Source organism: Medicago sativa, chromosome 2, assembly GCF_051527215.1.
Source record: "Medicago sativa cultivar Bolivia chromosome 2, Bolivia_mono, whole genome shotgun sequence".
In the NCBI taxonomy this organism is placed as follows: Eukaryota; Viridiplantae; Streptophyta; class Magnoliopsida; order Fabales; family Fabaceae; genus Medicago; species Medicago sativa.
Window position 1 is genome coordinate 61,898,686 of NC_140750.1, and position 20,424 is coordinate 61,919,109.

General features: G+C 32.8%; 1 protein-coding gene and 1 pseudogene across 7 annotated transcripts; both read right to left on the minus strand.

Annotated features, from left to right (window-relative positions):
- Positions 1-1,407: 1,407 nt before the first annotated feature.
- LOC146949447 (putative LRR receptor-like serine/threonine-protein kinase At1g07650) lies at positions 1,408-9,123 on the minus strand (annotated as a pseudogene). The gene is made up of 24 exons (XR_015027266.1): positions 8,883-9,123; positions 8,479-8,668; positions 8,259-8,330; positions 8,061-8,132; positions 7,813-7,884; positions 7,626-7,697; positions 7,469-7,540; positions 7,323-7,394; positions 7,154-7,225; positions 6,983-7,057; positions 6,813-6,884; positions 6,125-6,196; positions 5,841-5,900; positions 5,063-5,125; positions 4,944-4,979; positions 4,797-4,834; positions 4,093-4,472; positions 3,740-3,938; positions 3,519-3,650; positions 3,308-3,426; positions 3,002-3,212; positions 2,648-2,885; positions 2,402-2,552; positions 1,408-2,047 (listed from the first exon to the last, which is right to left on the minus strand). The product of XR_015027266.1 is annotated as a putative LRR receptor-like serine/threonine-protein kinase At1g07650 (transcript).
- A 1,938-nt stretch (positions 9,124-11,061) lies between these two features.
- Positions 11,062-20,029, minus strand: LOC146949448 (putative LRR receptor-like serine/threonine-protein kinase At1g07650). Of its 6 annotated transcripts, none has more exons than XR_015027270.1 (24): positions 19,919-20,029; positions 19,454-19,646; positions 19,009-19,080; positions 18,810-18,881; positions 18,550-18,621; positions 18,387-18,458; positions 18,174-18,245; positions 18,015-18,086; positions 17,834-17,905; positions 17,662-17,736; positions 17,498-17,569; positions 17,237-17,308; positions 16,597-16,656; positions 15,658-15,720; positions 15,539-15,574; positions 15,410-15,444; positions 14,575-14,954; positions 14,093-14,291; positions 13,872-14,003; positions 13,572-13,690; positions 13,267-13,477; positions 12,464-12,701; positions 12,162-12,268; positions 11,062-11,699 (listed from the first exon to the last, which is right to left on the minus strand). XR_015027270.1 is itself a non-coding variant. In XM_085745473.1 (24 exons), the coding sequence occupies exons 4-24, from the start codon at positions 18,827-18,829 to the stop codon at positions 11,331-11,333; spliced, it is 2,589 nt and encodes an 862-aa protein (XP_085601599.1). In that variant the 5' UTR covers positions 18,830-18,881; positions 19,009-19,080; positions 19,454-19,576; positions 19,919-20,029; the 3' UTR covers positions 11,062-11,330. The 6 variants fall into 6 exon arrangements, 5 of the variants coding, with proteins under 5 accessions (XP_085601599.1, XP_085601598.1, XP_085601597.1 ...); XM_085745473.1 differs by having other exon boundaries at positions 12,162-12,312; positions 18,550-18,618; positions 19,454-19,576; XM_085745472.1 differs by having other exon boundaries at positions 12,162-12,312; positions 19,454-19,576.
- Between the last annotated feature and the right edge of the window lie 395 nt (positions 20,030-20,424).

Consider the following 20,424-nt stretch of genomic DNA (forward strand, 5'->3'; position numbering starts at 1 on the left):
AGAATTAGATCAATACATTCCTATGCCTGTGTAGTTGTCCAATTCAATGCATTTGTCTTGCTATGAGATATGCTAAGGGATTTAGAGCTGAAGATAAAATCATAGAGTTTTTTATTTGATTGAATGAAGAGTATCAAAGTGTTTCTTTTCAGGTTTTGTTGATGTTGGAACAAAATTGATTTGTACAACTCCTCTGAGGTTTTGATGATAACAAAGTATTAAAGAACAATTGGATATGCTAATATATGTTCAAGTGTGCAGGACCATAGAATAAAATTTAACAAGGTCTTAACAAAGAGCATCGGATTCACAAGAGAAGCTCAAAGACAATGGTAGAAGATCTGAAGAAAGGTCAACCAGAGTCAACATCATGGATCAGAAGAAAGGATGCCATTCAGAAGCTGAAGACTCTCATCAGACTTGGAAGACCTCCAGACTCCGAAGATTTTGATGGACTTAGACTCCATGTCAGATTTGTCGTCTTCTGAAACTATCTCTATCAAAAATCTGATACTACAATTTGTCTTCTTCTGGCCACGTGTAGAAACAGACAAAGAACTCCATGGACAAAAAGAATGAACGGATAATTCCTATTTCAGCAAAGGAATTTCAAATGTCTAATGAAAGGAATTATCCATATCAGGCAATGGTCTAACGTCGTGGATTTGAAGCTTCTCAATGAATCTAAATGAGCTACCATTAGTTCTCCAACGTCTCTCAAATTCTTGCCTATATAAAGAGATGAAGACTTGAAGAATAATAACACGACTCTGTTATTTTTACTGTGTCATTACTCTCACTTAAACAAAATTTAAGTGAGAAATTATATGTGTATAAATGAGATCATAATTTTTATTTTTCCATTTTTAATTTAGCATGTTATTTTAGGTGGGAAAAATTCAAAATTTTGTGTCATATTAATACAGTTTTCCAAATGATATCGCAAGTTCTATTAATTGAATAAATTTTGTTTTGATGATTGACGTAAAACTAAATAGACACCTACATTGTGACATTAAAGATTGACAGTCTGTAGAGATGAGAGCTTTTATAGGCAACCCATATCTTGTTAATTGTTGGTACCACATGCAAAAATATCATTAATTGCATCTTGATTTCCTGACAAAACAAAAGTATTGGGACGAAAATAAACACCTAAAAGATCCAAAGACTGGGGATACTAGCTATGAAGGGGAAAGAACTAACCACTTAAATACTACACTGAGCATCTCATACCACTCGACATGGGACTTGCAGACCCCATAATACCCAAGTATCTATTATAGCTCCGCCCCAGAGAGTCAACATCCCAACGGGCGGCACTTTACGATGCTTTACTTGGTCATTCTAGTTTTCCCCTCCATAGGTAACCCTTTCCAACTCACCAACAACCGTAACTACAAAACCTAAATTGAAATGCTAACTTTTATTGAATAATTCTTGTTAAAGTGTCCAGAATCCGGATTACAAATTTACAACAGGAATGTTGTTTTGAAAATTGTACGAGAGGAAACAAACGGAAACTAAGATAGAAACAACAGGTTTTCCTTAAGTTTCCCTATATGTTCAATAATTGCCTAATAACTTCCTGCCTAATAATAATTGCTTCCTAACAACATAATACTAGTCTTTTTGAACCTCCAGGCCTTCAAAATTGAGAGGTGTAACAAATTCCCTATTTGGTAATTTTTCATCCCATGAGAAAGAATCAAGGTGGACATGAAACAGTACATTGCTCATCAATTGATAAAATCCGACTTTGTGACTTACTTACCTTATTTTCTTCCATTTTAGAGTAATACTGCCTCATTATTTCCAACTTTTGTTCATCCATTACTTCTCGTGAATATGAAACAAATTCTGGAACCACAGTCATTTCTTCAAGCATACTTACCACTGAAGACATAGACGGCCTAAGGTTTGAAGTGTCATTGGCGCATAGGAGAGCCACATTTATCATCACCATAGCTTCTTTTTTTATGAAATTTGAACCTAATCTGCTATCAACTAGCTCCATTAGGTCACCCCTCTCTTTCAACAAAAGTGCCTGTTAAAAGAAAATAACAGAATAGTTTGATTTGAAATCCAAGTCATTTTCAATAGGTACATTCAACTTATGAAAATTCTGCAAGGTACAAAATTGTTTATATTTGGAAATGTATTTTAATGATTACTATTACATCCTTTTCTGAACCCCTTCATTCTACTTCTAGTGAAGTCTGAAACTTTAACAAAGATATTTTCTATGACTTATAAAGAGGGACATGTGATTCTATTCTCTTGTAGAGTTGGGTTATTCCATGAAAATGAACAATATATGTACGACGCAAAATCAAGTGTAAGTAGATAGTGCCACGGATAATCAAATTTACATGATCAATGGAGAACAAAGAATAGTTACCCATTCCAGAAGATAGAATGCTTCCTCCTCTGACTGATACATGGTGTTGCTCCTTCCACTAACAATTTCCAAAGCAACAATTCCGAAACTATAAACATCTGCTTTGTCTGTCAAATAACCATGCATTGCATATTCAGGAGCCATGTATCCACTGCATAATTTAAAAATATCATTGAAACAACATGATATCAAACTATTATAAAAATATCAATAATCTCGAAGAAGGAAAGAACTATAGTTACTCACTAGGTCCCAGCAATTCTAGTACTAATATGAGTTTTGTCCTCCTCATGAAGCTTGGCCAAACCAAAATCTGATATCTTTGGGTCGAGATTCGTATCAAGCAATACATTGGTGGCCTTGATGTCCCTGTGAACAATCTTCAGTCTCGATTCTTCATGGAGGAATGTCAAACCTTTAGCAATACCAACACATATCTTCTTCCTTGCTGACCAATCTAATTTTATTTGGTGTTCCTCTCGACCTTAATTTTTGAAGTTATAAATATCAGACAACAATACCACAAAGTTATGAGTTAAGTTAGAAAATATTGAATAGCACATAAATAGCATCGAAAGTAGAGCACATCGGAAGAATTACCAAATAAAGCACGAGCAAGACTGTTGTTTTCCAAGTATTCATATATCAGAAACAGTTGATCTCCCTCCACACAACAACCATAGAGTTTAACAAGATAAGGGTGTTTTAAAGCAGAAATGATGCCTATCTCATTTAAAAACTCGCGATTCCCTTGACTTGAATTAGATGAAAGTTGTTTGACTGCTATCAATGTCCCATTGGGTAAACATCCCTGCATTTTGAGGAATGTTATTTTCTAAAAAATACATCTAAAATCATAATAAAAGCAAGACACTCGAAAGGATTTTTTATATTATGCAAAAATACCTTGTACACAGGACCAAATCCTCCTTCTCCAATCTTGTTGGAAAAATCAAAGTTATTTGTAGCTGCTTTGATTTGTCTTAAGGTAAATAAACCCGTCTCTAGGTCCAAACTATTTAGCTCTGTTAATTGAAGTAAAGGAAAGATTAAAGATCTGTTATACTAAGAAAAGTATGCTCTCATGTGACTCAGAAAAAAGTTTCTCTGTGATTACCTCTTCTTAAAGAATTTTTCTTTCTAAAACATCCTTTCCACCAAAGTATACCAAATACTAGAATGATAATAACTAATGCTGCAACTCCAATTCCAACCACAGCTCCTCGAGATATGCTTCTAGGTGGAGAGTCTGCTTGATTATTATACACGACATTTTAAATATTAGATTGTAACACGGAGATCATACATAAGATTAGGATTGTACAAAGAATAACCCACCAGATTCCACTGATATAGCTGATATAAGAGGACCATATACTGATTTATTTGGGATAGCCTGCGTCCCCTTTCCAGCCCAATATAAGCGGATCTCCAAAGTATTACTACTAACAACAACATCTTTGAATTGTTTTAAGACTTTCTTACCAACCCCTCCTGCTTCGTCTACAATATTGAAGACCTTTTGCACCAGCTTTCCCTGCATCATTTTAATCACATCCTTAATGCTTCATGATGATTACAACCTACAACTATTTTAATCATCACTCTGAATTAGAAATATTATAGAATTTGATTTTATAAACAATGTCGAATCAATGAATTTCTAATCAGAAAATTGTTAAACCTTATACCTGAAGGTAAATATCAAATACACGCCTTCCAAGACTACGGTAAGTTTGATCGTCTGTGAACATTATTTCAGCAAAATGTAGATTTACTGTGTAGCTTCCATTTGCCAGGCAATAACCATAATAAGTCAAAGAAATAGGAGAAACGCGTGCATTCATGTACAATTCAGCATCCACCATATTAAGTTCAGTGATATTTGGCGGGGAATAAGATTTTCCAAGTTGATTACTTTCCATGAATATACCAGTGGTGCTAAATGCCCAATTTCCTTTTGGACTGACATGGAATTTAGCTGGTCCAGATGTATCTGAATCACCATAATATCTTGTTTCGTTGACTATTGCTTCCTTTCCACCACAGTTTATATAAAGGGAGTATGAGGCTGTGTTGAGTAGATCATTTGAGCAGCATTAAAAATATTAATGATACTAAGAAAATCAAATGAGAAAAATAAGTTGCTTGAAATTTTATTTTTATATGCTCTCTCTCTCTCTCTCTCCCTCTCTCTCTCTCTCTCTGTGCATGCGCGCGCTCGCGTTGTTATCATTTTTTTCCAATCACAAACAAAGATGAAAATAGGGAATCACGATTTATTGTCGCTAAAAATTTTCATATACACAACTGGACTGTCTTCTGTCCCCTCTCCTGTTGTCTTGCTGATATACAAAAACTGTAAAACAGTATATTAACTGTAAAAGATACTCACGTTTGGGACATTGAAAGCTCGAACACGAATCTGTTTTTCTGAGAGAATGATGAAAGAAATATAAGAATCATCACATAATAAGAGGGAAATGGAAAAGATATACACAAACACACATGCATGATTTAGAATTTATAATAGAAAACTTACATGTCATTGCGTGCCCATGAGGTAGAAAACAAGTTCCTGAGATATATTAGAAAAGATGGTGTCTCAGGAACGTTCTAAAGTTTGCAAACAAATGAACACAAATGCAAGGATATTCTTACACATTTTCATCTTTACATATCTGATTCCCTTGGCTGATGCTGAAGTTATTGTATGAAAGATCTCTATATACAAGTCATTAAATTCGATTCAGATCAATATGATAATTGTAAAACATTCAGAGACTTATTGAAAAATTTGGAGACTGCAAAGAAAACTTCAATATAAATATCTTTATTATTGTAAACAATTGCACAATCATACTCCAAGAGCGCATACAAGCTTCAAAATGATTTCCTAACTGAGAAGTAGGTTAGAAATATGCTCCTCATCAGTTGTTTCAGTAAAGAAAATCAAACCTTCAATTGAAGGGAAGAAAACAGTTCCATAAAAAAATGACAATAGAATACAAATGGATAAAATAGAATGTTTTTTAATTAACTCCGAATTGAAAGTTGAGAATGGCATACTGAAACAAAAGTTATACGCAATAAGCATAGACATTAATCAGCTTTCGGAAAGTATATTACACACTTCATCAGGAGAACTATAAAAAGGAATTAGACTGTAGTACTTCTATAAAAACCTATACAGCTTTAATAATTTGGTTAAAAATAAAAAATCATTGCAGCATAGTTGGTGATTGGTTGTCTTGTACTTAATGCAAACAAAAAACAACCTATACAGCTTAAACAACAATTCTTAAATAAAGTAAAAGGGAAAGTGCAGGGAAGCAAGCAAAATGATAATGCAAAGTCCACTTAGAAAGGTCAAAAGAAACCAATATGTTTCTAGTGTTTTTTTTTGCCACATACAAGTAGTATAAGAACGATAACTCACACGTCAACATCTGTGTTCCAAGGAGGCACTGGTCCAGTGAGAAGGTTTCCTGTCAAAAATCTACCACAAAAGAATATCAAAATATAAATAGAGGTAAATATTAATCACACTCATATATATAACTAAGATCAATGAAATATCTCACTGTGACTATATACACTAAAAGTATCGCAATCATACAACTATCAAATTCCAATATGATATCCTACGTAAGACTAAAAGTTGAAACTAGAGTTGTAGGCGCAAAGAAGCCAACATATATGTGACTAAAAGAGATATCATACATGTAATCCGAATCGTTCATGGCAGCATAATTACTCGGAATTGTTCCACTTAATTTGTTAAAGCTGAGGTCTCTGAAAGAGATATCATATTGAGAATGAGTTAAAATGTTTCGGAGAATAATAACAAAAAAAAAGATGTATTTCACTATTATATGCAAAGGTTGCAGAATAAGCTAAACTCAACAAAAGAAACTTTAGTGGTTCGTGTCAGAAAATGTGTTAATATGCAGAAATTTAATTTTAGAATGTATTTAGGAATATATTGTATTTATTTCTCATTAAAACATGATTAACATATTAGGAAGCATACCATTAATGTAGGGCTCTGTCTAAATGCTTCAGTTATTTCATTTCCTAAATTAGCTTAGCCTCTTTATTTTAAATTGCTTAATTGCTAAAAGGGAGATGGTATACTAATGTAGTGAAAAATTGTGATATGGATGGAAAATAATTTGGGAAGAATGAACTTTTAGAAACAATGAAAATGATAAATTTGTTCTAAAAAATTGTAAAATAAATTGGTGAGGAGGATATTTGATCTATATTTTCTTGTTTTTATTAGTTGAAGTGAAAATGAAAACAAACATAGAAAGTTAACGGTCCCTAATATATTTCACTATTAAGCAATGAAATCAAATTATTAAAAATGATGTAACGGTCAAACAAAATGTAGCAAGTAAGCAATTACAAGTGTTTTAATGTTGGTATAGTCCCAAGATATTTAGGTAGTGTTCCGTTGATATTGCAGTTCCTCAGAATCCTGTGAAACGATAAGATGGACAACGATATATTATTAGTGCCTCCCTTGCTGCTTTTTTTTCTTTTGTATTTCTGAAAGAGGCATAGGAATCAACTCACAGTGTTTTCAACGATGTCATATTAATAAGTTGTGGCAAAGGTTCATATTCAGATCCATTCAAATCACTAATTCTCCTGAATATCACATTTGAATCAAACGTACGTAAACATTATTATTATGACAGTTAAAATTCAACCCTTGCTTTATCAGTATATAAATATCACACATACAAGTCAGTTAAGTGCCTCAAAAGTGAAATTCCGGAAGGAATCGGCCCACTTAATCCACTTCCTTGAATCATTCTGTCAAGATTAAAGTAACCATTGGTAATTATTTTAAAAAGTCAAGCAATACAAAAAAAATTTGAGGAAAATAAAAATGAAAAAGGATAGTGCATACAGTTTTTTGATACTTGTCCAGTTCTGGATATAATCCGGTATCTTTCCTGAGAATTGGTTGTCCTCAATTCGGCTGCATTGAAGCATCATAAAAACTATTTTTAAATTTATTCATCAGTATACATTACCATAAAAGTTGAAGCTTACAAATCTTGCAATGTAGTGAGCTTTACCAATGTCGCAGGTAGTTCTCCAGTAAAATTGTTAGAGGAAAGTCGCCTGTATATACTTGAAAAACAGTAAATTATGTTTTTATGTCATGGAAATCAAAGTGGATTAAAGAAAAAATAAATAAAGTGCTTACAGTGTTTGAATTTGGGTTAAATTCCCAAGCTCAGGCGGAAGATTTCCGGACATTTGATTGGTCCATAACTCCCTATCAATTTCAAGTTAAAGTTAAGTTCTACTAGAACTCTTCCATACCAGCACATACATGTTTACGTACCTATAAATTGATTTTTTTCTGATAAGGTGGGTAATAAGATACTTACAACTCTTGGAGAGTAGTTATGTTTGCAATCTCCGACGGTATTGAACCCGTTAATCGATTTCCGACGAGAAAACTATGATGATTAAGAAACATGTTGTCATTAGCTTATTGTTGCATGTAATTTACAAGAAATTTAAGGCAAAGTCTTTGAAAGAATTTAAAACAAGATCCATATGTCAAGATGGTATAATATATCAAACAATCATTATGATTAAAATTAAGAAAAGAACAATAAGAGACAAAACATACATTTTTCTAATATTCATCATGGAGCCCCATTCTTTAGGAATTGTACCATTCAAGTAATTGAGAGAGAGGTCACTGTAATAGACGGGGAGAGAAAAGGTTTGTCAAGAAAAATAATACATAGATATGTAATTCAAGATATAAAACAAGTTCAATAATATTTTTATTTTGGATGTGAGGGAAACTTCGGGAATTACATACATAACTTGAAGGTAACGCAATCTGTTCAGTTCTGGTGGGAGAGTGCCGGGGAGATTTTGCACTTTCAAAATTCTGTATGTACATTTTACCATAAAAAAGGTAAACTTAAACAATAAGCAATATAAAGTAAATAAGTCTGATATATTTCTTAATAATAGATTTCAGAGAAAAAAATGCAACAAAAAGCTCTTGCTTCGAAGTACTGATAGAACAGACATACATTTCAACAACATGGCAGAAGTTGTCGCCAGCAACACTGCAGTTGCATGTGACATTGTTTTCTACGATATACAATCTGGAAGTGGGAATAGGCTTCGGTGTAGCCCAGTTAGGATGGTTGCTGCACGGATCAATGTCGAAGTTCCAATCCTTCTTACCAAGTGATTTAGCTATAACTTTAAGAGCTTTCTCTAAATATACATAAAATTCAGACATATCAGCTAAGTACTGAAAATTTTCTAATCTGCAAACACAGGTCATGGAATATATATATACAAAATTTCTATATCAGCAAAATACATGATATTTAAACTAACATGAATCTTTATTAAAAAATACTATAAAATAGCAGATTAAAGAAATTTCTTTATTGTTTGGTAGCTTTAGCAGAAATACGTATCATACTTTCGTCGGGGTGAATTGTAGTAGCTCCAAAAGCTGTTAGAGATATGAACCAAATGGATACGAGTGAAAGAAAGAAATATTGAGAGAAAGTGTTCATCTTAAAATTTACAAGGAAAGCAGAAGTTCAGATATATCAATAATTTAGAGGTTGAGATTCTGGTTAATATTTGCAATTAAAAGGCTAGAGAGTCTGAACAGATATAGCGAGTATTTGGAATTTACTACGTCCGTTCCTATATATAAGACCTTTTTGCATTTAAACGCAGTTTTAAGAGTAAATCATTGATTTAGTCCCTGAAATTGTAGGGACTAAATTATAAAGACCGCTGTCTAGGAATAATAAATGTAATTGAGAATTTTATTTTTAAAATCTAATACCTAAAATAGTAAATCATTTATAAAATTTCATTAATTTTAGAAATAAAAATAAGGTGACCAACAATTTATAAGAATTACACTTAGATCCAATGCGAGGTTAGAATTTTTTCAGGTCACACAATCAGCTTCAAAATAACCATACAATGCATATCCTTGAATTTCATTTTATATAGTACATTGATTGATGAATCACTACCCAGAAACAAAACAAAAGAAATGAAAATAATTATTTGGGTGAATAGTGTTCAATTCACAATGATGAGACATAAGCAATTATTGTACATCAATGAGACAATTCTGCATGTACTATACCCCACACATAAACAACATAAACAATTATTCTTTCAAAAACTGACAGAATTGATGCATGTGAGCTTGTTGTAAGTGTCAAAATCAAACACATATTAACTCATTTTCATAGCTAGCTTCGTTCTTACCTGCAATTTGTGAACGAACTAACAGCCGTTATCAAGCTCCGCCGCTCACCACCGTAAACTTGTCCCGCGCGCGTTTCTCCCGTCATGAGCTCTCAAAGTATCTTAACCTTTTTCACTCTCTTTTATTAAGAAATGAACGGAACCAACTCGAATATAATTTAGAACTGGACTCGATAATTAACTTGTTAAACTCGTTTTATGAAAAAAGGCCAAATGATTAATTTCAGGTGTTGTGACAATTAATTAAATGTTTAGTCCAAGGGATATAATTAACTCATCTCATTTTCACAATAACAACTCCTCTAATGAGAAAGGAATTTATCAACCATTCACATTCGCATCTTCTCCAATCCACCTTCATATTCATCATTCTTTCTCAACGATATTTGAACAACCAAAATCTGACAACAATTTCGCTAAAATCAAGTACACACAAAATATGTGTTAGTTTAATGATATTATTAACTTTTTTTAATGACAAATATTAGTAATTAAATTGTTATATTAATCTATAATCATTTGTCCGATTTAAACCAAAACCTCCAACTCTTTATCTCTTACCTTTTTTCAGTTGAACTACCCAACCCTAACGGTGTTATTAACATTGATTGCAAACATATATTTAAAGGAGGAAAGTGAAATAGGAAAGACTCAGAGAAGGAAGCATATATAATACTACAAGTCAATCTTTATAGTGTATCATCCAGGAACTATGACAAATAACAATATGCTTCTTTGCTTATTGCTTACAAGCAACAGTTTCATCAGATGTTGCATTCTTGATCTTGGATCCCCTATAGCCTTGTTATATTTTTTATGTGTATTATAAATATGATTGATAATACTCTTTTTGTTGGGTTTACTTTCTTGCAAAAATCCATAAGAATATTTTTTGGAAGACTGTTTTACGTCATCTAGATAACTAATTTGGTCTCTTCACGGATAAACAACCTACATAAGAATGACCTTTAAAGCTAATTTTTGTAATGTCATTGTGTTTTCCACACACTATGGTAACTTTATATGTATCAGAGCACAACAGATAACCCTTCAATCTGAATGGTCACTCACATTTTATGGATCATGCGTTTTTGCATTTCAACCACTTCTTGTATTCTTTATATGCACCACTTATTTCACATCTCAATTCAAGTACATATCATTGCACCCCATAATACCCAAGTACCTATTATAGCTCCAACCCTAAGAGTCGACGTCCCAACGGGTGGCACTCTATGACACTTTACTTGGTAATATTAGTTTGCCTCTCCGTATATAACCATTTCCAAGTCACCGACAACCAGCTCCGACACTAGTTGTTAGAAACTGATAATCATACTACAAAACTAAATTGAAAAACTAACTTCTATCGAATGATTCTTGTTATGTGAGCAGAAACTGGATTACAAATTTACAACAGGAAATCTCTTTTACAAAATTATAATAGAGGAAACAAATGGAAATTAAGATAGAAACAACAGGTTTTCCTTCGGTTTCCCTATTTGTTCAATAAATGCCTTATAACAAAACTTCCTGCCTAATACATAACTGCTTCCCAACAACATAATACCAGTCATTTTGAACCTTTAGGCCTCAAATAATGATGTCTATAAATATGAAGTCTAACACACTCTTAATTTTTTTCAATCCATGAGGAAGAATCAAGTGGACATGAACCAGTACATTGATCATCAATTGATAAACTCTGACTTTGTGACTTACTTATCTTGCTGTTTTCATCTATTTGAGAGTAATACTGACTCATTTCTTGCAACTTCTGTTCATTCATTACTTCACTTGATTCTGAAACAAATTCTGGAACCACAGTCCTTCCTTCAAGCATACTTACCACTGACGACATAGACGGCCTAAGGTTTGAGGTTTCATTGGTGCATAGGAGACCCACATTGATCATCACCATGGCTTCCTTTTTGTTGAAATCTGAACCTAATCTTTTATCAACTAGTTCCAGTAGGTCACCTCTCTCATGCAATAGTTGTGCCTGTTCAAAGAAAAAAACAGAATAGTTTGATTTGAAACCCAAGTCATTTACAATAGGTACATTCTTCAACTTCTGAAAATTCTCTAAAGTGAGAAATTGGTCGTATTTATATTAAATATCTAAAAACCAAAATGATGTCAATAGTATGTTGCTTGGATGCTTCATGATATTAAGATTTTAGAAATGGACAGGATCTATGAAATGTTTTGTACAATTACTCTTCAAAAGAGATTACAATTACATCCTTTTCCGATCCTCTTCACCATCCTTATAGTGAAGTGTAAAACTTCAACAAAAAAGTTTCTACTATCTATAAAAAGGGACTTTTGATTTTTATTCTCTTCTCGAGTTATTACATGAAAATGAATAACAATATACGTATGAGACACGCAATGTAGTGTATGTAGATAGTACTATGGATAATAAAATTTAGATAATCAATGGAGAGCATAAAAATCTTACCCATTCTAGAAGATAGAATGCTTCCTCCTTTGATCGATACATGGTGTTGCTCCTTCCACTAACAATTTCCAAAGCAACAATTCCGAAACTATAAACATCTGCTTTGTCTGTCAAATAACCATGCATTGCATATTCAGGAGCCATGTATCCACTGCATAATTGAAACATATCATTGAAACAACTTGATACCAGTATACAACATGATATTACACTATTGTAAAAATATTATTTGAATTGAATTTCATAACTTTTTGGAGTGCATTTCAATAAACTTGGACAACACAAGAATTACAGTTACTCACTAGGTGCCAACAATTCTAGTACTAATGTGAGTATTGTCTTCCTCATCAAGCTTGGCCAAACCAAAATCTGATATCTTTGGGTCGAGATTCGTATCAAGCAAAACATTAGTAGCCTTGATGTCCCTGTGAACAACCTTCAGTCTTGATTCTTCATGGAGGTATGCCAAACCTTTAGCAATACCAACACAGATCTTCTGCCTTCTTGACCAATCTAATTTTATTTGGTGTTCATCTGGACCTTTATGTGTGAATGTAATAAAAATCAGAGTTATGTGTTAAGTTGGAAAATATGGAATAGCACATAAATAGGAACCAAATTAGGGATTTAGATTGACTGCAGTCGCTAAAAGCGTGCGGTCACTGCGGTCAAAGTACATCAACCGTTCGATCCATCCAACCATTAACAAGATTGACTGCAGGCACTAAAAGCGTGCAGTGAATCAATGTTGCTAAAACGCCCTTTAGACGTGAGAGCTTACAGAGCCTTCATTTTCACAAAATGTTACGTTTTCAATTGAAAATGCCTATATTATGGAAGAGTTAAAGGGTGCCGAAACACAAACAATGATAACTGTCAGAGCCAAAGAAATATGAAACTGCGATGAAGGGTGTTGCTTCCATTGCCAGAGGTTGAAAATGTCAATGCCTCACAAAGAAGGCAAAATGACAAAATGGGGATGATATGATTACGTGGCTGTTTGTTGATGATTGGATGAATCAAACGATTGATACGTTATGACTGCACTCTTTTACCGACTGCAGTCAACCGTGAATCTTAAAGTAGACCATATAGGAAAAATTACCAAATAAAGCACGAGCAAGACTATTGTTTTCCAAGTATTCGTATACCAGCATCAACTGATCTCCCTCCACACAACAACCGTGGAGTTTAACAAGATAAGGATGTTGCAAAGCAGAAATCATGCCTATCTCGTTTAAAAACTCACGATTCCCTTGCTTTGATTTAGAAGAAAGTTGCTTGACTGCTATCAATGTCCCATTTGGTAAACTTCCCTGAATTTTAAGGAATGGTAGGCTGTTAAAAGTTGAAAAGGAGTTTTATGAAAAGCATGACACGCAAGAGGATTTTTTATATTATGCAAAATACCTTGTACACAGGACCAAATCCTCCTTCTCCAATCTTATTGGAAATATCGAAGTTATTTGTTGCTGCTTTGATTTGTCTTAAGCTAAAAATACCCGTCTGTAGGTCCAAACTATTTAGCTCTGTTAAATAAAGTAAATGAAAGATTAAAGATCTCTTATACTAAGAAAATTACACATGGACACTCTTCATCGACAATTGATTGGATGTAAGCTTGCAACTTTCTTCTTATCATGAAAATGAATTATTCTCGGGCTCGATTATATGATATAATGACAACAAAAGTAGTTTATTTGTGGTTACCTCTTGCTAAAGAATTTTTCTTTCCGAAACATCCTTTCCACCAAAGTATACCAAATATTAGAATGATAATAACTAATGCTGCAACTACAATTCCAACCACAGCTCCTGCAGATATGCTTCCAGGTGGAGAGTCTGTTTGATTATAATACAAGAGTTTAAAATGGTAGAACATTACATGGAGATCATCTTACAAGTTTAAGAACGTACAAAGCATAACCCACCAGATTCCACTGATATAGCTGATATAAGAGGACCGTATACTGATCTATTTGGGAGAGACTGTGTCCCTTTTCCAGCCCAATACAAGCGGATCTCCATGGTATTACTAGTAACACCGACATCTTTGAATACTTTTACGACTTTCTTACCAACTCCTCCTGCTTCTTCTGCAATATTGAAGTCCTTTTGCACCGGCTTTCCCTGCAAAATTTCAATAACAACCTTTATGCTCTGTGATGTTTACAACCTACAAGTATTTATTCGTCGGTTTGTTTTAGAAATATTTTAGAAATTGATTTTACAAATAATGCCAAACAAATGAACTGCTGATCAGAAATTGATATTCTACGTATTTTAATTAAAAAAAAAAGAGTTTGACAATGTCCCCATAGGAACCCAATGATCACTTGACTAATGGTCTTCATTTCTTTTTTTTTTTTGAAACACTGAGTGACTACATAAATAAAATTGTTAAAGCATATACCTGAAGGTAGATATCAAATACACGCCTTCCAAGACTAGCATAAGTTTGATCGTCGGTGAACATTATTTCGGCAAAATGTAGATTTACTGTGTAGCCTCCATTTGCCAGGCAAAACGCATAATAAGTCAATGAAATAGGAGAACCACGAGCAGTAATGTACAATTCAGTATCCGCCATAGCAAGTGTTGTGATATTTCGAGGGAAATACGTTTCTCCAAGTTGATCACCATCAATGAATATACCAGTAGTGCTAAATGCCCAATTTCCTGTTGGACTGACATGGAATTTTGCTGCTCCAGAAGAATCGGAATCATCATCATAACTTCTTTTTTTGACTATTGCATGCTTTCCACCACAATTTATATTAAGGGAGTACAAGTCTGGGTTGAGAAGATCATGTGAGAAACTTCGGAAATATTAAGGAAACTAAGAAAATCAAATAAAGAAAAATATAACTATTGAAATTTTATTTTTCTATGCTAAGTCTCTCTCTTTCTAACTATCATGTTTCTATTATGGTTATATAATTCAAGGTAGTCAAACAAAAAAGTCATGATTTATTGCTACTGTTATTTTTCAAACACGGCATGATTATAGTTTAACCAGAGTAAATTTAGGGAACAAGAACATAACTGGCCATTTGTCATTTTTTACCAACAATTTCCTGGCTGTGCTGAAAAATCTACAATATCATTCTTGTACTATTGTAAAGTAATTTTAGGTAACCTAGAAACTAATGTAGCAAGACAAGATATAACTCCTATTAGAACATGATTAAACATGCAAACACAGTGAGATCTTAGCTGTCTATGAAAGTCACCATGAAAAAACTTACGTTTGGGGCAATCGCGCAAACACGAAACTGTTCCTCTGAAAGGAATGGAATAAGTTAGCATGATTTGTATAATAAGATTTAAACATAATAAGAGGGAAATGGAAAGGGTATATATAAAACTAAACTTACATGTCATTGTGTGCCAATGAGGGAGAAAACAAGTTCCTACGACATATTAGAAAAGGTGTTGTCACACAAAGGTTGTTAAGTTTGCAAAATCAAATGCACAAAAATGCAAGGATTCTTACAGTTTATCACTTTGACATATCTGATTCCCTTGGCTGATGCTTAAGTTATTGTATGAAAGATCTCTATATACAAGTCATTAAATTTGATTTAGAATGTGATACTAATACAACAATCAAACACTTCATGAAACATTTGGTGACTACAAAGAAACCTATGAATATTAGCATCTTAAGTAAACAATTGCACAATCATACTCCAAGAACATAAAAGATTCAAAATGATTTCATCATTTGGTCCAATAAAGCTAACTAAACCTTCAATTGAAGGAAAGAGAAAACCGTTCCAAAAATCAAAGACAACAGAATGCAAATAGATTAATAATTTTTTTTATCACCTTGTAAAAGTTGTAAAGCTCTTTGTAAATCTGTCTAAGTTGTGTGTCTATAATGAGATCACACACCTTGCATTTATAATGCTTTTACAATAAATGCATTGAATGCTTAATTAGTAAGCACTAGCCTAGGAAGTTGAAAACTTTAGGAGTAATAACAATCAATCTAGGAAGTTGTACAATTAAAGGAATATCTAAAGATTCTTAACTTTAACACGTCTAATTGAAACTTGAGAATAGAATTTTGGAGATATAATATTGAGTAAAACAAAGACATGAAAGAAAAGTTATATGCAATCAGCCACAGTCATTGACTCAGAGCAACATATAACAAATCATTAAACATAACCCTTCAGCTTTAGGAGCGTATAATGTACAGTTAAGAAAGAGGATAGATTAAGGGTGTTATGAACTTAGGATCTAAGGGAAAACTAAACTCATGATTATGGACCCAGCACTAGAGTTCAAAAGCTTAAACGATTTAGATATTATTTGCATACCATTATTCATAAGCATTAATTTGGAAATAAATAATCAATTATTGCAGTATAGATGAAGTATATTTTTCAATAGAAGGAATCATACTAGTAGTAGAAAAATAACTTACACGTCAACATTCTTTTTCCAAGCAGGCACCGATCCAGTGAGAAGGTTTCCAGTTAAAAATCTATCATAAAAGTATATAAAGATATTAATTTGAAAACCTTAATATTCATTGAGGTCAACATTAATGGAAAGAAGCAAATCACACCCATTTTTCTCTTCCTCTCTATGAAGGAATGAATCGATTTAGGTAACTGTCTCGCGAGACACTTCTATACAGAATTATTTTCAATTCTTAGACACCGACAAAGACAATGAAATAACAAAAAATCCTAAACTTTTCACTTTGACGCTCATTATCACACTATATCCTAAACTTGTCATCTTCTTTCTCTTAGATTTTTTCCATATCAGATGGAAAGGGCGGTGTGATCCTTTTGACAGAAAAAAGTTGCTTCAAAAAGGTGGAAATACATTTGCCTGAACTTTTGAAACGAAATCCCACTTAAAAGTATTCGATACTTTGTCTGGACTACTTGAGCTCTGTTAGTATTCCTCGTGAATCTAAGTTGTATTATTCAGATGTCCTACTTCAGACTGAAAGTGGAAACTAGAGTTGTTGGTGTAAAGTAGCCAACAGATATGTGATTAAAAATATACGCCGAATAAAAAACTGTGATAAGAAGCTACGATGAATTTCATACATGAATTTCGCACCGTTAATGTCATCAAAGGTATCCGGGATTGTTCCACTTATGTTATTAAAGCTGAGGTCTCTGAAAGATATATCATAATGAGAATGAGTTAAGAATCTACAAAGAAAAATTGTCATAGAAAAATATACCTGAAACAAAAGCGCTAATTATAATACACTTAAATACCAAATTTTATAGAATGATAAAGTTAACAAAAGATAATTTAAGGGTTAGCTATAGTCAAACAAAATGGAACAGGTAAGAAATTACAAGTGTTTTAATGTTGGTATAGTCCCAAGATATTTAGGTAGTGTTCCGTTGATTTTGCAGTTCCTCAGAATCCTGTCAAACAATAAGATAGACAACGATATATTATGCCGCTCGTGCTGTTTTTTTCTTTTCTATTTCTGAAAGAAGCAGAGGATTCGACTTACAGATTTTTTAACAATGGCATATTATCAAGTCGTGGCAAAGGTGCATATTCAGATCCATTCAAATCACTAATTCTCCTGAACATCACATTTACATCAAAGATAAGTAATCATAACAAAAATAAAACTTAAATTTCAGTCCTTACTTTAACAGTATATAAAATACGGCACATACAATTCAGTTAAGTTTCTCAAAAGTGAAATTTCAGAAGGAATTGGCCCACTTAATCCACTCCCTTGAATGGTTCTGTAAAAAGTAAAGTAACCATTGATAATTTTTGTATACTCAAGCAATATAAAAACAGTTTAACTTCAGGAAAAAAAAAAAAAAAGAACAAAAAATGGAGAGTGCATACAGTGTCTCGATATTTTTCCAGTTCTGAATAAAATCAGGTATCTTTCCAGCGAACTGGTTATCTGAAATTTCGCTGCATTGAGAGAGGGCATGAAAATTTCACATAACAATTATTTTTTAATTTATTCATCACTTAATATCATAAAATTTTGAAGCTTACAAATATCGCAATGTAGTGAGCTTCGCCAATGTGGCAGGTAGTTCTCCAGTAAAATTGTTCGAGGACATTTTCCTATACATACAAATGAAAAACAAAACAGCATATTATGATTCTAAGCCAGAGTAATCAAGCTGGACTTTAACCATAGGGCTTTTATATTTTGAGGGATAACATCAATTAAGGGAAAAATAAAATAAAATAAAATATACTTACAGCGTTCGAATCTGGGCTAGATTTCCAAGCTCACGAGGAATATTTCCAGACATTTGATTGGCTGTTATATCCCTATCCATTTCAAGTTAAGTTCTACTTAAACTCTTTGAATTGAACACATAAAATGGATTTTATTTGCTAAGTGGGATAATGAGAAACTCACAACTGTATCAGAGTAGATATATTTGCGATCTCCACTGGTATTGAACCGGTTACTCGATTGCTGGGGAGACTACTGTGATAGTTAAGAAACATGGTGTCATTAGCTTATTGTTCATGTAATTACTTACTACTAGTCCACAAAAAAACTGAATGTGAAGTTTGATAAAGAATGTGAAATAAGACAGATCTGTTAAGATCATATAATATATAGAAAAATCAATGACTAAATACCAGAAAAGAAAAATAAGAGACAAATCATACATGTTACGGATATTCATCATGGAGCCCCATTCTTTAGGAATTGTACCGTTCAAGTAATTGCGAGACAGGTCACTGTAATAGAGTGAGGGAGAGAAGAGTTTGTCATGCAAAATAATATATAGATACTGTGACTGAAAAAAATAAAACAAGTTCATTCACTGTTAATTTAAATTTGAGGAAAGGTTCAAGAACTACATACAGAATTTGAAGGTATCGCAACCTGTTCACTTCTGGTGGGAGAGTGCCGGGAAGATTTTGCCCTTTCAAAGTTCTGTATGCACATTGCCATAAAAATGTTAAGCATAAACAATAAGCAAAATAAAGAAATTAAGTCTGATATAATTCTTAACAGTACATTTAAGAGAAAAAATTGCAACAAGCTCTTCTACTACAGAGAGTTCTAAAACTGATTTTCAACATCTTTTCAGTAAAAATACATGTCTGAGAATATTGATTTACTTTCAAATCTTATTGACTAAAAGGAATAGCAGTTTTATCGATTGTATTAACCGATCTAACTCAAATACTCCTACCTATATATCAATGTAAATACTTCATTACTACCGTAAAAGAAGATGAATATCAAATCAGTTGCCTTAGAAGTACTTATAGAACAGGGTCAATTCCATGTTAAATAGACTTACATTTCAACAACATGGCAGAAGTTGTCAGCAGCAACACTGCAGTTGCAAGTGACATTGTTCTCTACGATATTCAATCTGGGACTGGGATGCGCAGGCTTCGGTGTAGCCCAGTTAGGTTGGTTGCTACATGGATCAATGTCAAAGTTCCAATCATTCTTACCAAGTGATTTGGCTATATCTTCAAGAGCTTTCTCTAAATATACATACAATTCAGACCTATCAGCTAAGTACTGAAAAATTTCTAATCCACAAGCGTATATCATCAATATATATATATATATATATATATATATATATATATATATATATATATATATATATATATATATATATATATATATATATACAGAATTTCTATATGAGCAAAATATAATATATGATATTTGAACTAACATGAATCCTTAGATGAAAAAAGTAGAAAAGAAAGATCAGATCAATGAGCTATGGTGGAAATAAATATCATACTTTCATCAGGGTGAATAGTAGTAGCTCCAAAAGCTGTTAGAGATATGAACCAAATGAGAATGAGTGAAAAGAAGAAGAAGAAAAAGTTAGTGGATGTGTCCATCTTATCTTAAAATCAACAAGGAAAAGAAAATACAAATATATATGCCAAGGAAAGTTCTTACTGCATGTAAACTCAATTATTAGAGTTAATCATCAACTGTGAAGCCCGGATACGAGATACGATACGGATACGATACTGCACCGATACGCCGATACGGAAAAATTTCAAAAATCAAGATACGATACGGCTGAGATACGTTAATAAAAAAAATTATATAATTAAATGTACAATATAATTATAACCATTTTTTTAATATGCAAATATATTAACAAACACAAGAAACCAGGCTCGTAGCACATTAACATAAATATAAATAATATTGACGATTAAGAGAGTGGTCATTAGTCAATTACATACGCAATATATACCAAAGTCGTTCGATACCAAGACTTCGACGGTGGCC

Bases quoted from the DNA above. Each gene is read 5' to 3' on its own strand.
- LOC146949448 (XM_085745470.1), bottom strand. From the start codon at position 20,021: ATGGACACATCCACTAACTTTTTCTTCTTCTTCTTTTCACTCATTCTC. The intron at 18,882-19,008 runs GTATGTAGTTCT...ACTCTATTACAG, and splicing joins TTGCGATACCTTCAAATTCT to TGACCTGTCTCGCAATTACT. The intron at 18,087-18,173 runs GTAAGCTTCAAA...CTCTCAATGCAG, and splicing joins CTCACTACATTGCGATATTT to CGAAATTTCAGATAACCAGT.